Raw genomic sequence first — 16,598 nt, 5'->3', positions numbered from 1 at the left:
ACAATAGAAATCTCTCGGTATAGTAAAACGGTGAATTTCAAGATTCGTAAATTCACAGAATCCACAATTTATCCAATAAATAAAAAATGTTTAATTACATTTAGAAAATTCACTCGTATCGATAAATAGATAGATAAACATATATTCGGACGTTAGTTACTTTTCGTATGATCATTGCGATCGATAACTTTTCAATTTTCATTTTTAAACCTTCCCATTTTAATTCCCTAACCTCGTTATAAATACCAACCCTCTTTAGAATGACAATATCCCAATTTTCACGAGAGTATATCTGATAAACAATTCATGTTATAGTAGAAATTTTAATTGAAAAATAAAAATTGTCCACTGGTCTCCGTAGTAAACAGAGATATTCGTCGAGGGTGCGTGAATCGGTAGTGGAATTCTCGACACGCGACGGTTCGCGAGGGGATCTTAACTAGTAGTCGTGGCACCGCGCCGCGAGCTGTCTGCAAAGAAGCCGGTGCGCGTGAATTAGCGATGCATCCCGGATAGATTTATCGCGACCAGATTAAGATTGACCCTAGGAGAGAGCGTCGAAACAATCGATTTTCCCTGCTTGCGCCCGCGCGGCCGTCGACTCGCGGCCAGCACCTCTAGTGGTAGTTAACAACACTACGTGAACTATCTACGTGGACAAGGAAAAGTCGGTGGCGCGTGGGCGTGGTCGTGGTAGTGACGTGAATAGTGCTCACGTGCGTGCGTGCGTGCGTGTAACGGCGTTTGTGCGCGCCTGATGCTGAATGCACGGGGCGCGAGGCCAACGACAGGGGTTGGCACGGACTGATTTCGCCATCAGACTGCCGCCAAGCGGGGAGGTCTGTCTCGCGTGCCAACACACATCAATGGTTCAGGTGAGTAACGTGAGTGATTCCTTATTTTTCAAACGATTCACGGCGAAGTTAATCGCCGATGTTTGTGAGACGCGAACGTCCTCGCGAGATTCGAGACTCTTTACGCGGTATCAGCTTACGAGGGAACGTTGTGTCGTATGTTGCTTCGCGAATAAACGACCATCGCGTCCGAGATGTCGCCACTGCGGCAGCCGCGAAATGGAAGGTATCGCTGCGTCACGTGGCTTTAAACCACCAACTTCGTATCATTGCACTTTTGTGGGTAACTTTGAGGGTGTTCGCCGGGGTTTCCTTTTAAAACATTTTGTGTAAATGTATATCACTTCGTTGTTATACTTAGGGTGGAATTTAAGGGTACTGTAAGAGTGTGGTAATTTTTGCATGTATTGGCGTTATTAAGAGTGGTATACGATTTTTGATATTCGCGTTTCTGGATCGTTTTTCTAATGTCCTGAAAGTGTCATGATTTTTATACGAGAAAGCTGCGTTAGACTTTTTAACACAGGACTTTTATTATTCTTTACACTATGTATCTAAATATATACAACTAATTAAAATTAGAACAAATAACATTGACAAATAACAAATAACAAAACATTTGTATGTTTTTAGTAATTGCGAAAACAAAAAATTGTTACCAGTTTGATAGTTCTAATATTAACGTTCTTTGTTGAAGAGCACTTTATTTTCAATTAATGATGTTGAGTTTTAGTTTGCAATTTGCAAGTTAGGAAACTATTGCAGGTACTTCCTGACTACTGACATAGACCTTCTTCAATCGATTTGATAACGCTAATCTTTGATCTTGTTACAGTATTCGCCATGGCGTATGCGTTTCATGTTTTTTCTTGTATCGCGTGATCGTCTAGCACACTGGCGTGAGAATTCGCGATGCAGTTTGTCGCAGTGTTCGTTCACGACACTTGCTAATTTTACCTCAAACCAGCTTCGATGCCATCAAAAAATCGATTGGATCCATTCGATCTGTGCAATTTGATTCAACTTTGCTTTTTCACCTATCGCGTATTTCTACTTAACATTTGGTTTTCCAATGTGATATAGTAATATTATGTTGCATTATTGATTAAAAGATTCTTTAAACAGAGTAAGACGTTGAAAGGTTATTTGGTAGTATCGATTAAAGATAGGTTAGAAACCATAACAACGAAATATCTGTAGTATGCTTAGTAATAATGATATTCAATACAAGTATATGTTGTTACTTTTATAAAAGTCAAATTACTTTTTAACAAAAAGGTGGCACCTAATTACGATTAAAATTGCTTATTACTATATACAAAATTATAGTTTTGTTAAAAAAGATTGAATAGATTTCTGAAAAGCAAATAATCTTTCCATCTGACGAAATTCAAATATTCTAGACGTATTGAACAAAGCCATCTAAGTAACAGAAAACGATTTGGCGATAATACATTTAATTGGAGATACATTGGAACGTAACGTGCAACTCAATTTGTGCGTGCAAGAAGAAAACAAGCGACTACTGTAGATTAGAATCTGGATTCGAATATTTTGCCCACTTCGTATTTTAATCAACCTAATTATCTAAAGTAGTAAACGACATGGAGTAAATTTCTCTTTTTCACGCATAGCATCCAAATCGGCCATTATTTACACTCATTCCGCGCTATCGTTACCATATAAACATCTAATCTGCATTAAACGGCAATTCTCCGAAAGAATATTTCAGTCGAAACTATTGTTATATATATAACTATAGCGAATCGTTTATTTTTCAGTATAGTTACAGTTGCCCTATATCCGACAAGTATCGGCCAATAACAATCGTGATTTTATGGTATCTGTTTGCATAGCCGATAGTGGCATAGCGATATCGTTGTTTAAAACGAAAAATCGTTATATCGAACGATTTTCGTCGAACATCGACTATGTCGAGCTGATCGATCGCAAATATTTCAAAGGCTGGATGGTTGGAAGCTGGACGAAAAGTAATGATGTCGTATCGGTGGATCTGACGCGTGCACGTATTAATCTGGCGTGACTCCTCGGAAATTCTTGAGGATTAAGGGAACAGTGTAAACTCTTAGCTAGCTCGTTGCGGCCCTTTATGTAAATGGATAATAGATCGCCCCAGCACTTGGCCGGGTTCCTAGACGACTAGTATCACCACCAACCTGCATTGCAACGCCGAAGGGTAGTTCATTAACTGCCGGACTCTGGTTCGATGAGAGCTACGGAGAGTCGAATAGCTTTGAAGTGGTGGACGCCTCGAGGGCGTCCACTGCTGAACAATGAGAATTATCTTGTCTTCCTCCTTCCCATTTCCTTCTTTGTCTTCGTAGCCTTTGCATTTCCATATTCATCCCCTTTTCATACTCGTATATGTGCACGTACTGTATATGTTTATATCTAAATATTTGCGCAAGGCAAGCTGACGCCTATAATTGAGCCGCTTCGGGCGAGAGAACAATCATCGCGAGCATCATGTATGAAATGCATGTATGAAAGCGATCTTAATGAATTGACGGATGAGAAGTATCGAAGTATGTCCTCTCGTGACCGCCGCCAATTATTGTGGCCAGCCAGCCAAACGGAATGATCGTCTATCATCGATATAGCTATATAATTATGGGTAGAAACGAAGCGCGAATGCCATTCTCAGCTGGTACATTCAGCCTGGATCGAGAATTGCTCGCTCGATTCAGGGAATGCGAATGTGTGCAATTGAATAATGTGAGGAATTCTGTTTTCGATCGGAGTCCCCTTGCGTAGCAATTGTTAATTAACAAGAAATAAATCTTTTCTTCTAATAAATTCTCGACGAAACATCCGGAACAGAGAATGCTCGCAGAAAACGTGTTTTGATAAAAAGAAATAGAGCAAAGGGATTCTGTTAGTAAACGAGCTGTATAAATCATTCTTTCAGAGGTAAATCGCTTTAAACGAAATAAAAAAAATTTACGTTGTTCGTTATGAAATACGCTATCTGCACGAGCAAAGCGAATCTCAGTCATTGTTATCCGATTAAAATCTCTTTTCCTGACAGTTATATGAAATCTGTAACTTTTTATCTTATTTATATATACAATTTTATAAATATTTCGATATATGGTGATAATTATTTAAAATATAATTATAAAATACAAAATACAAAATACAAAATACGATGGGATCACATATTAAGGAAAAGTCGTTCAATTTTAGATATCGTGTCCGTCTCTCAACGTGATTCAATTCGCACTGAAGTCGTTCTTTCAGCGATGGATCTTACTAAAGCTTTAAGCGGAAGAGAGGGGTAGCAGCTTGTAATCCTATGCGTGACTCCTACTGTTAGTAGCAGCCTCATATCAGATTATGGTTATGGCAACTTACTTAATGACTCCCTATCAAAATAATTGGTGGCAACGTATTAATTGCTCGCGCAGCATAAATAGACCTTGCTGTACATCGAATTGAATACGACGATTCTATTTCAGTCTCTATGACTGGTAGTTAATTAGCAAATATTTACATATGTATGGCTAAATTGTTTTATCGATCATATTTGGAGTGAATATTTTCAAATGTCGTTTAATACTGAAATTACCGGTTTGTAAAGTATAATTAAATATTATATACATAAATAATTGCAATTAAAAAGATATGATAAAAATAAATAGGTGTACACGATTATGTTTTTATCTAAATAAAAGTTAATATTAGCTTTGCTACTAAAGCACCTACATAACTCAAGTAATTATTAAAGAAAAAGGTTTGAAATTCGTTATTTTGTTCTAACGTTAATATGCTCTATAAATTAATTTAAAGAAGATTAAAACGAAAATTAGGAACGTATCATTGTTTTATATATTTTAGACGTAAATAAAGAATGTATACATCTGTTCGTTCACGGTATCGATTCAGTTTGATAGCATCACCTTTTATAAATCAACGAATATCCAATATATCAGACGTGTCACAGGTGACCATAGCAGAGAAAATATCGTATCTCGATAGATGTTGTACATCTTTCGTGTGCCCATATTTTCTGTTCTGTTCTGTTATAAACTGTTCTCTTGTTATTCTTCCCTAACATTCCACGGTATCGCTTCTTGTAAATGTTTAATCTAAATCTTCGTGTCTAATTATAATCAAAACATATTAGATACTTTGGAAATTAAATGTATAAATTTCCCAGGTACAAAATAACCATATTTTCTGTTAGTAGTCGTATTCTTACAAGTTGTTAAATACTTTAAAATATAAGGAAATAGGAGAAAAGTTATAAATGGTACAGGTCATTGATACGATACTATAGCTGCATAAGATATGAAATTTTGACTAATATTAGATAAATGTTTAATACCTAATTTTATATTTACTGTGCTTAGTCTATACCAAAAATGATCGAGATTATCCGATTTTGTAGTTCGAACAAACTCTGTCGCAGAATTTCATTGTTACCGTATAATCTGTCCCTCGCCTCTGTTCCTCCAATTTCGACAGTAGGTATCGAATTCAGAAATTTATAATTCGTCCGTCGCAAAATCTGTATTAAGCTGAATATTCGGCTCTACCATTTTTCCCAGCTCTACAGACATATTTTTTTTTTCGAAAAAGAAAAAAAAAATACTTGTCAAAACTCAGGATTCACAGCTGATCAACGATTCATCGGCAGACACGCGGGAACGATCGATCACTTCGCAACTAGAATACTTTGAAATTCGGTGGACGTGTCCCGATCAGTCGTTGTGCGTGCAATCTATTCGTCTCACAGATGGTATCTCGTCAGTTTGGAGTATTCGAAATGATTCATTCGACTAGATACGCGTACGGGACCAGAGTGTGCGAACAGGGTGAACGCGATAGATAGATTTCTCTTGTCCGCTTGGTAACTTGTTTGATTTCAATCATTTTCAAGTGTTTTCAATAGATTTTCAAAGTGTTTTTAACTGGAAGGCCGCCAGCGCGACCGGAGTATATTGTTTTATCGTTTCCGAGCGTTTCCAATGGGATCGACGTGCCGGATATACAAATCGAAAATGTTGAATTACATCTAGTGCCGTTGGTCCCATGGTATCGATGGTATCGTCTGATATAATCTCACGCACTCTCACTGAATCATTTTCTCGACGTTCGCTGATTCGCGCCTCCGTCACGTTGTATTCATTTATTTTCGCAGTGAGACGTTCGCCGCTCGTCTACGTCGATACGATGTTTTTCATCGAACGGAGAACGTCTATGGATTTTGCGTGAAACGCGGTATGTTTTTCTTCGCTTACATCGACGAAACGTTGGATTTTGTTACGACCGTTCGCGGAGAGACGCGATCGCGAGAAAAACGCGTCAGCGAGAGGCGTAAATTCTCGCTACGATTCCTATAATCGACGCCGCGAATTAGTCGTTCCCCTGTTTCGGTTAAGATAACAGAGGTAGTTTAATGAATTTAACACTGTATTAACAGGGTTAATATAGCTTGTATATTTAACAATAATGAATATAATAATAAAAAAAGTCACAAATTATTTAGCAATAAATACAGTTAATGCGTTACAGAAATTCAACCCGACTTTGTGATATCCCTCGATGAATTCGTTAGACTTAGCGACTTTAACACGTTCGTCGCCACGTCGCACGTATCTATGCGACGGGTATACTTCCGTGGGCCCCGTCACCAAATGATGATGACGCTCTTCTTGTTCGAGTTAATTGATTAAATATACGATATTATATATAGGATATACAACATAAAAATATTCAAAACACATTATACCATACTTTTTATTAATTTACATTCTGGATAATATATTACATTATCCTATATCGTATGGTATTCGTTAAAACATTCCAAACACATTTGGGGTGATTTTGGGCACTTCGAAAAATAGTTAGACTCCGTTATCACTACTCTCCTCACTTTCAAATATATTTTCACGCTGTTTACCGAACATTCTGACGATGAAAAAATCACCGATGTACGTCTCACAAGTACGCTTCTCGATTAAACGAAAGATCTGAGATATCTGCCATGAGATCCCTCGGAATACTCTAGCTGGATAGCTTGTCGCTTTCTCCATTTCAGAAATAGATAATCTTTTCTTTATAATGAATCGAAGGCGATAAACAATGAATCGAAGGGGATAAACGATGAATCGAAGACGATAAACGATGAATTCCTGCTTGTCGCTCTATTTACGTTCTGCGTACCGGCGGTCGGATTTGGGCCCCGCAGGAAACTTAGCCGAATCACGCTGGGCGACGAACGTGTTAATTTTGTTCGTCAGACCTCTCGATGTATGCTGTTAGAATCTTCAAATGAGACTGATTGCCCTTCGATCGTTTCTTTGCCTTCTCTGGCAGACGACCCCCATTACGCTCGGGTCGCGCCACCGTTCGCGCCTATGATCACGTATGACACCTTCTTTGTGTGGATGACATAACGAACCGAAATCGACGTTCCTGGAACTCGCTGCTTGGTAACAACAATACACTCGTCGCTACATTGTATATTTTTCGTAGCGTATATAAGACGATCTGGCGGCAACACTGTAGTACCGCGAGCGACGGTTGGGAATACGGCCTATAGTAAACCTCGTGGCGTAACAGACTTTGTAGGATCTGTTTGAATCAAACGTTTCTCATTACTCTATTTCATTTTACTTTACGGTTAAAGAACGCGATTATTATGACAAATAACAATACCTCGGAATTTAATTTTAAATATCTCTTAAATCATCTTTGTACTTTATTACGTCAAATTCTATCTTTGCATACTGAAAAGTAAGATTATTTAAAAAATCAACCTTGCGAAAGGGAGCATACGTTGGATATACGTTATCACTATATGAACTACCATAAGAAATTTTGTCTGCAAATCCTCAGAGAGACGCAGTCATTACTGTTTTTAACTGTTCTTAAACCGGCAGTGTTTCACTTATTTCTGTATGCATAGGCAGCTACTAATTACGTTTGCTTTTCATTAGCTTCCACTCTTATGGCTATTTATTTTTGTACAATCGACCGAAAATGTAGTTTTTTAACTGTTTAGCCGTTAAATTATAATATACAACTGTGAACACGTTGCACACGCTTTGCTCGTAAGTCAGTTCTCATTTGGTTATTTCGTGCTGCCAAGAGAGTTATTATTTGTACATCAGTGTTTTATTAGAGTTGTTACAGAAGCGAACTTGACAGAAATTACGTTGTTAAACTTTACTTAAAGCAAAAGATTAAGTTCGGAATCAACTGTTTCATATTTTACGTGCAATGTGTAGAAGTAGCAGAATTTACATGTTTTACAATAACGAATAAATTAATGGCCGTTCTGTAATTGTAGTAGACACGGATTCGATCTATATTTAAACAACGATAGAAAAATTAAACCTTTTTGAAATTTGATGACCGACATACAGAAAGAAAGGGGAGAAAGGAACAAAGTAAGGAGAAGTGTTTTTTTTAGACTCCTCGTAACGGAGATTAAGGATTTTAACCACTCGAGATCACTTCAATCGCGAATCACGTCAAACATAACTTTTACTTTCACTATACTCATCGCTGTGACACGATTTTCGTTTCATTCTTATCTTTCTCTCCGACATTTCTTATTTTCGTTCTTTGACTTCTACATTTAGCCTCAATTTTTATCCGTCAACTTTCATTTTATCAACCCTCGGAGAGTGGAGGCTGGCTCAATTTTCACACTTTTCCAAATATTTCGCGTTTATTATTTCCTAAGTTACGATATTCAAATAAATTCATTTTTAAAGTAATTTTTATTATCACAGAGCAATACAAATTCCTTTCGTTTGGCTCTCTGCTCGCTATAAAACGAAATATTCGATATCCGTAACGACCATGTTCACGTTTCCAACAGGCGAAGATTAAACAGTGATAAATTGCTTCTTTGCAATACTATAAGAATACTATAAAAATAAGGCGCTACTTAAAAAGATATGATATTTTTATCAAATTACGTTTAATGAAACGAAAATATTTCCAACTAGAAAAATCGTATCTCGCGTCGTTGCCATCTGATCGTTGTTCTCTGTAAACATTTTGTTTGCTCTATACCTGACAAGTTACGGCGAGTATCGATGCAAGACGCAATTGAACAACTGTTTCTTCCGTATTCTTCTACAAAACGCCGCCCCCGCCTACTTAGTTTCCGTGTATAACAAAGCTCGCTAATTACTCGGCGAGGAAGCACGCGCCACGCCGCGTCTCTTGACACGATTTACACTTCCAGATAGCAAAAAGGTTGTCCGTTGGAGAGACACGAGTTTTCGTACGAGCGCATATTTTCACGACGACAGTCTGTCTGCTTCTTTTTCTCCGGTTCTTCCTGTTCCGGCGTTGGTCTGTTCGTGGCAGATCTGAGAATCACAGCTTGTTTAATTATCTCGGTAATTATGCAAAGCAAATACGTGCGCCAGGGGGAAAATTGAAGACCTGCTAATTACCGCGTAAAGATGTAAGAAAGGAAGCAGGGAGTGCAGGTAAGAAAGAAGAAGAAGAAGGCGAAGAGGAGGAAAAAGAGAAAAAAGGAGAGAAGGAGAGGAAGTGAGAAGAAGAACTAAGCTAAAAGGAACATGAACGGATGAGAGTGGAAGGAGGAGGGGCGAGAAGGGCAGTCGTTTAATTGCAGCGGTTCACCACTCGACAAAAGTGGCTTTCGTGCTTTCCGGACTACGACAGTTATGCCTGACCCCTAGCTATGAAAAGAAATTCCTTTTTGAGATTCCATCGAGGACGGTTAACTATTTTTTTCTTCTTCTACCCTGTTCCACGATTCTTTTTGTACATCCGGAATTGAGCGTTTGCAATTAGCTTGGCAGAAGGAGAACCTTCGAGCCACGGATGGAAATGTTCGCATTTACGCTGCTCGTTTATGATCGGTCGTTGTGGAGTATGCTAATTTGTTACGAGTGGTTTACGTATGATTCGTCAAAGTAGATACAGTTATGAATATTACATTTGCAATTTTTTCGTTTCACTTACTTTCGTACTTGATTCTTTGCCTTTTCTGTAGCGTAGTATTTCGTTTAATGTCGACCGATATCTTTTAATCGACAGGGTCAATTAAACTTTTTGATACCTCAAAGGAGGTAATTTACGAAAGCATCTGAACATTTGTCACAGAAAATTTTTATGAATTATCGTATATATACAAAACGCGAATCGGTCACGTTTCACACTGTCGGTTTGCAACGATACCTTTAGTCTATATCGTTACGTTTCTAGTTTCATAAAATCGGACAAATTTATTATCGCCGTATCATTCTATATCACTTTATCCAGTCTTCTCACCGAAATCGTTTCACGAACTTTTTAAACGGACGTCTCGACACCATCCACCGTGAAATCTTCGCCTGGCTATCTTCGCAGCCCGAGGTATTTTCCGCGAGTTCGATAATACGCACGTTTGCTTATCTCCTGGGCGAAAAGTGGCACGAAGGGAACGAGTGCAATTCGTTTATTATCACAAACCGCATCTCTTCCCAATACCTACCCCTTTCATCGGGTGTATCCAAATAGAGGAGAGGCCGAGGCCATAGAAGTGGTTACGTCGTTTCAGTCGTAGCGAGAGAAAGAAGGAGAAGAGAAAGGAGGAAGAGAAAAGGAGGAAGAGGGAGTTTCAAAGAATTTCCAATTCTCAGCTTTTCAACACCGCCACCGCCTTCGACGCTTCGTTTGTGCGCGAGAGCTAGAAGGATGAGGAGCGGCGGAGGGTGGTAAAACAGGAAGAGGCGAAGGGAATGGGACGAGGAATGGGGATGAGGTTGATGGTGGTCGAAGGGAGAGCTGCCGTAATGAATGGTATTCAGTTTATTCTGGGCTAAGTTACGCTGCCGCCGACGTTGCATCGCGTCGGTACCGGCATCCAAGCACTGAACTAGAAGTAAAATGGGACTGTAGCAAAATTGAAAGGCGGAATTTACCTTTTATCCCTAGCTCCGATCTTCGCAGCCGTTTCCTCCTTTCCCAGCCTATAACGGTTCTTTAACTCTTCCTTCTCTCGTATCCCTTCCCTTTTCCTTTCTTTTTTCCTTCCACTTTCTACTACGTCTTCTTTCCCTTTCGTTGTCGCTCTTCTATAGGTACTTATGCGCTCTTGTTGCGAATGCGATTCTCCCTCTCCCGTTCTCTCCTGTCTTAACGAGTAAATCGAAAACGTGGAGCAAAAACTCGATGTGTTTTCCATTTAACGCCTTTGAACACGGTTTTCAAGGGGTAACCGAACTCCCTGTGAATGTGGTTCCCATTAACGGAATCATCCTCCTTTGCGCTGCCGTCTATCATCGCGATACGCGTTAGATTTTCTGCTTCGGGCCAAATTTAACTTCTATTTGCCGTGAAATACATGGAGAATGAAGTACGCGAGAGAGGTGCTTTGAGTTTTCGGATTGGTTCGATACCGCAATGAAAAATTAAGGGAAATTTGTAGCGGTCAGTATTACTTTCTTTTTTCTCTAACTCTTCGTTATTGTTGGTTAGTTAATTCAATTTTTGGTTTTGCGAAACGATTTCAATTGTAGGAAACCACTGTTTGCTTCTGATATGTTTGGAGTTACAATCGAGTAGAATTCTATTTACAACTGAGAATTTTTTTAGGAAATATTGTACGTATGAGTAACGTACGCAATTGGAATTGCGAGTCAATGTTATTTGTAGATGTTCGATTCTGCTAATCTTTTCTTCGATTATGCTCTATCATTTAATTCGTATAAAAATTTGCAAACATATAAAATTTCATCTTCAATGCGTTACTTTGTTTTTGAAAGTTACATATTACTTTACTTCGTCGTCTACGGATATGATTCAAATATTTCCATTTTAGAAAATTCGAGAATTTCGAATAATCCCAGTTAATTAATTTCTCCGTAGCATATAAAGCGTTTCTTAGAAATGAAATACACGTACAACTTGAATCAAATTTCATAATACTAATAGAAAGAATCGTGTAATATATTCGTATTTCCCGTATCGTATGCGCGGTTCAATTTGTTACTTTTTTGACGACACAAACGGCCAACGTACGGTATCGTTCTATCGTGTAGCAAAAGTTCAGTTCGATAATGCGTGACACCGCGCTTTGGCGTCGTTGCATGTATTTCCTGTATCGTTGATTACACGGTGAAATTGCGATTACAGGAAGGATAGAGTTCCGCACGAAAACATACGGGAGGTACAGGTATAGTGAATCGTGCTTTCAAGCTTTCGTCCTGCATCGTACATTCAGCGCCGGTAAAGCCTGCACTGTGGTTCGTGTGTGACCTAACGAAAGCCCAAGTACACAATTTGATAATGGGTTAGCTGTGTAACGTGCACACATTTGCCAGCCGTGTTACACGCGGTGCTCAGGGCACACTGAATCAGTAATAACAACGTGTTTGCATAATCAATCATGCCCTTTCTCCTATTTCTTCCTCGCTTCGTCTTGTTACGGTGTCATGTTTTGAAATGTGCATGACTAAAGATAGATCATATTATCCTTCAGGAATTTGTTTTCGCCCGAGAATAATGAAACAGGTAAACAAATTTCCGATTTTATTTAATTACCCACTAGGACTAATATTCGTGATCTGTCTTTTTTATTGGGAGAAACACGTGACTCGTTTTGCATGTTGTTTTTTTTCTTCAATTTATACAAATATACGAATACTAGATATATAATTTCCACTTCTTTTCAGCCTCTGTATAACTTTTAAAAATATCGCTCGTTATAACATTAAAAGCTTAAAAGATATTAAGATATTGAAAATATTAAAATACTATCGGTCTTAATTATTATACCTCTATATCTTTAGATCTAACAAATTCCTTTCATTTTGTAGTTATTTGATATTAAAATATTCTTTCCATAGAGGGACATTGAAATCAAAAAATCAATGAAAATGTTTTATCCCTATATGTGTATATATATATCCATTGTATATAAATATATATGGTTTTTAGATGTAATAAATAAAAATCCAATGTTAATAAAAAGGATACATAACAAATTTTAATTAATAGTGATCTCACATGGAATTTATCGGCAAGTTGAAATGGCGAAATTTCCATGTGTAATATTTCCGCGCATCTCCATAAATATTGATTATTTGATAGTGTTGTATTTTTTAAAAAAAAACCGTGTGGGTTCATTCAACGTGCACGATCGCATACGTATATGATATATATGTATATAACGAGCAACTCTCGAGCCGTTCGTCACGTCATAATAGTATGCAAACGAATATCCCGTAAATAGTATGCAAATAAATACCGTAAACTAAATACGAAGACGCCTGTCTTTCTTTCGTCTTTCTATTTTCCACTGGCAGCCTCTTTTTTTCACGTCGCGTCAGAATAAGTTAATAAGTCTGCGTAAACACGATGGGAACGCCTCTCAAGGTTTAGGTAGTACGAGGGACGGCAGAAATTTTCTCACGTTTTACAGTGCAGTGCACAGTTGTACGGCAGGTTAGTTTCGGCTTGTAAAAATCTCGGCTGTAGCGGACGCAACCGAGTTTTCCACTTTTCTCTCCTTAGGATCGCGTACAAGTAGGCAGAACTGCGACTGCTTGCGGTGTTAAGGTAATGTCACCCGTTTCTGTGGCCACTGTACATACTGCATACATATATAGACACATACGGATATATAGTACCGTGTTAAAGTCTTGGGCCATGTTGGATAATGATCTTGGTAAGTAATTGTATTGTTAAGGAATATTTCCATATCGAGTTACACGGAAACGAACTTTTAAATATTCCATTCGCGACATTAGATCGATGCATATGAAACGTTCTTTCGAATAAAGCTTGTGCTACACGTAGGTACGTATGTAGCTTCTTTGAAACGTCACGTTTAACGAATATTGAATCTAGAAATTTTTCAAGTAAAGTTGATATAGTTTCTTCGTTTACAGCTTCGTTTAAAATAATTTATGAATCAAAAAATAACGCGAGCGAAATGCTACATTTATGTTTTTCACAGGCTTATATAAGAAGATTACATTAACATTCTGATTATTTATGACGGCAGATATCTTTTCTAACGTTGAATATATGTGATTTATAGAAAATTTCTTCTTCGTCGATGTGCCTGGTACACGATGTAGTTAACAGGACAAAACTTAGTAAACCTGGCAGAATCGTTCTGCTTGTCGAAGAGAGAATTGGCTAGATAATTGCAGCATTTTGATTGCGCACATAAAGATTAAATCGTAAGAAGAAGCCGATAAAAACACGAAAAGGCAAAGTCACGAAAACACTTCGAATTTGAGTATAAAAATTGCCCGAAGGTTTTATCATCAAAAGCTACTTTTCTGTACGCTCAAAGTGCCTCGTGTGTCCATGTATCGCTTAAGGATTAAGGCCTTGCGAGCGTTGTGATCTACATTCTTTCAGGAAATGCGTATATCGTTTCAGCAACGGTAACAAAAGCTGTCGAGTCAGCGTCTGTTACTAACCAGCACGTTTGACGCGAGCTTGCGATAGTCAGCGAGGAGCGCGAAAGGCTCAAGCATGCGATAAGGATGAAGATAGTAAATGATTAAAAATTATCGTCGTTTTTACGACGATATCTTTGAGTTATATATAGATGAGATACATTTATCTGTCACTTTATTCATAATTTTTGAATCATTTCATAATTGCATTTATTTATCTCAAGTACAGTCGACAGTTATGAAAGAAAGCTCTAAAAGTTTCTATTTTCAATTTATATTTATATTTAAAGAAATAAATTTACTCACGACCAGTTATAATTCAATTAATAAAGCGACTGGAAAAGTTGCTTACTTTTGCAGTTTATTTTAGTATATATTAAATTAATAAATTGTTTAGTTTCAATACGAGAAACTAGGGAAAGAACCTGTTGACTAAGTAAACAGTTTAATTAATTAAAACTGCGTTTGTTTAGCGCGTCAGAATTTTGTTTAAACGGATTTTTTTCGTTATAATTACAAAGACAGTTGTCTATACATTTTTGTAAAATCTGTAAAATTAAAAAATGTTATATTAAAAAAACCTATCGTAGAAAACCTCAGTTAAAAATCTCAATTTGTTAGTCGTCAAAATATGTAATTGTCACATCAAAATCCCATGCATATAGTATACATATACTTCTAAAATGTACAATAAATTACAATTGAAGATAATCAGAACTGAACAAAGGATTGTTTCATTAAACTACACGGGCAGTTGTTATTATATTCTGGACAACGAATGACTCATAAAAGGAAAACAATTCCCAGATCCAGGGACGATGAGTTTGGTAAATACAGCACGATCCTCCAATGGGTCGTGTGGAAGGCAACGTGTTAATACAGACACAGCGCGTAAAGATTGTCAGTAAATGGAATCATATACTGCACGTGCGATCGGCGGTACAAAAGTTATACGCGATGCTTTACACCTAACTCAATGAAGATAGCATCGTTGGACATGGCGATTATCTTGCTCGAGGTGCAAACTATTTTGTTCATTAAATACTTGGCCTGTTCTGACGTCATGGCTTATATACGAGCGCGATTTTAACGGAGCCTGGGAAGTCGTACGATCCATTATCGTTCTAGCCACCGTTCTGTTTCCAAGCAAAATTTCCCTGGATTCCTCCGGGAGTTCTGCCGTGCATTTTGGTGGCTGCTCCACGATACCTACAATCTGTTTCTTCCGATTAGCAACGTAATTGCGCTATTATTAGGAATGTTGCGGTCCATCTGTACGACTCCCACATATTTCTAAGCTATTTATGCGGTTGCAAACTCTTTCTAGGAAATTATCGAATGCGTGTGTCTGTTCTCTAAGTATTCTTCCAGAGTAAAGTAATTTCGTAGTTCGCGGACAGATTTAACGTCAGAACATCGACGAAAGAGCATTTAACGACGCTATAAATGTGTATAATTAAAATGAAGATAGAATTTTTATTTATCAATTAGCGGAAAGATATTGTATTTTCGTATTGCGAAGTGTAATATAGCGAGACTTTAGTTTCTTGTATAGAGAAGATGAAGTGAAAGAATTGTAAAATGAAATGAAAATATAATGTCAAGGGGAATGGTAATAATAACATGAAATTTGTTAAAAATTTATTTTGTTTCCAATAGCACGTTCTTATCCTTTTTTAAACAGATCGGATCGAGTGGTGTTTATAAAATTTGCGCAAAGTAATTGTTTAAGTTGCTTTTTATTTTATGCACGGTAGCAGAAATAGAATCCTTTGAGACGAGGAACGTTTAATGAAGTCTTATCATGGAAGAGAAAGATACTATTTGCGTAGTAGAACTTCATTAAACCTTGCAATCCCTGTAGGTTACGTAGGTACGTTCTGTTTTATTGTTTTTTTCCTCTGAATCACGATTTTATAAAAGTCATTCCACGTTTCATCACTCATCTTTTCAGACACGATATTTTTATTGCTGCGAGCGCTTATATTTAAAGTTAAATATATTTAATGAAGCAAATTGATATAAATATATTTCACTTATTTTACGTTCTTTCAATTACATCGTATTTATCTATTTCTTAATCGAATTTTTAATAATTTATATATATATGCTTGTTATTAATTACGAAGGCGTTAATAAATATATTTGATTATAATTAGTTATATATCACGCAGCATATACATATCTAGCATATATCATATTCGTTAAGAGTACAAAATTGTTAGTAAAAATTATAACTGGGGGAAGAGAAGTTTGATAATTGCAAGGAAGATAAAATGCAGCGACGTTGGGTTAGATTTTAACGTCTCCCAGTTCACGAATGTTTGATATT

General features: G+C 37.4%; 1 protein-coding gene across 3 annotated transcripts in view; it reads left to right on the top strand.

Annotated features, from left to right (window-relative positions):
• The first annotated feature begins 628 nt into the window (after positions 1–628).
• Positions 629–16,598, top strand: part of LOC139985263 (beta-1,4-glucuronyltransferase 1) — a 39,075-nt gene continuing 23,105 nt past the window's right edge. Inside the window, exon 1 of one of the 3 annotated variants that reach the window (XM_071999586.1) lies at positions 629–875. In XM_071999586.1, coding sequence (XP_071855687.1) covers positions 765–875 — 111 coding nt within the window. In that variant the 5' untranslated portion in view covers positions 629–764. Of the gene's footprint in view, positions 876–12,979; positions 13,522–16,598 lie in introns of those variants that run through there. The other 2 variants (XM_071999567.1, XM_071999576.1) reach the window with 2 other exon arrangements.

Source organism: Bombus fervidus, chromosome 1, assembly GCF_041682495.2.
Source record: "Bombus fervidus isolate BK054 chromosome 1, iyBomFerv1, whole genome shotgun sequence".
Lineage (NCBI taxonomy): Eukaryota > Metazoa > Arthropoda > Insecta > Hymenoptera > Apidae > Bombus > Bombus fervidus.
Note: the sequence above shows the minus strand (reverse complement) of the source record. Positions and strands in the feature narration are given on the sequence as shown.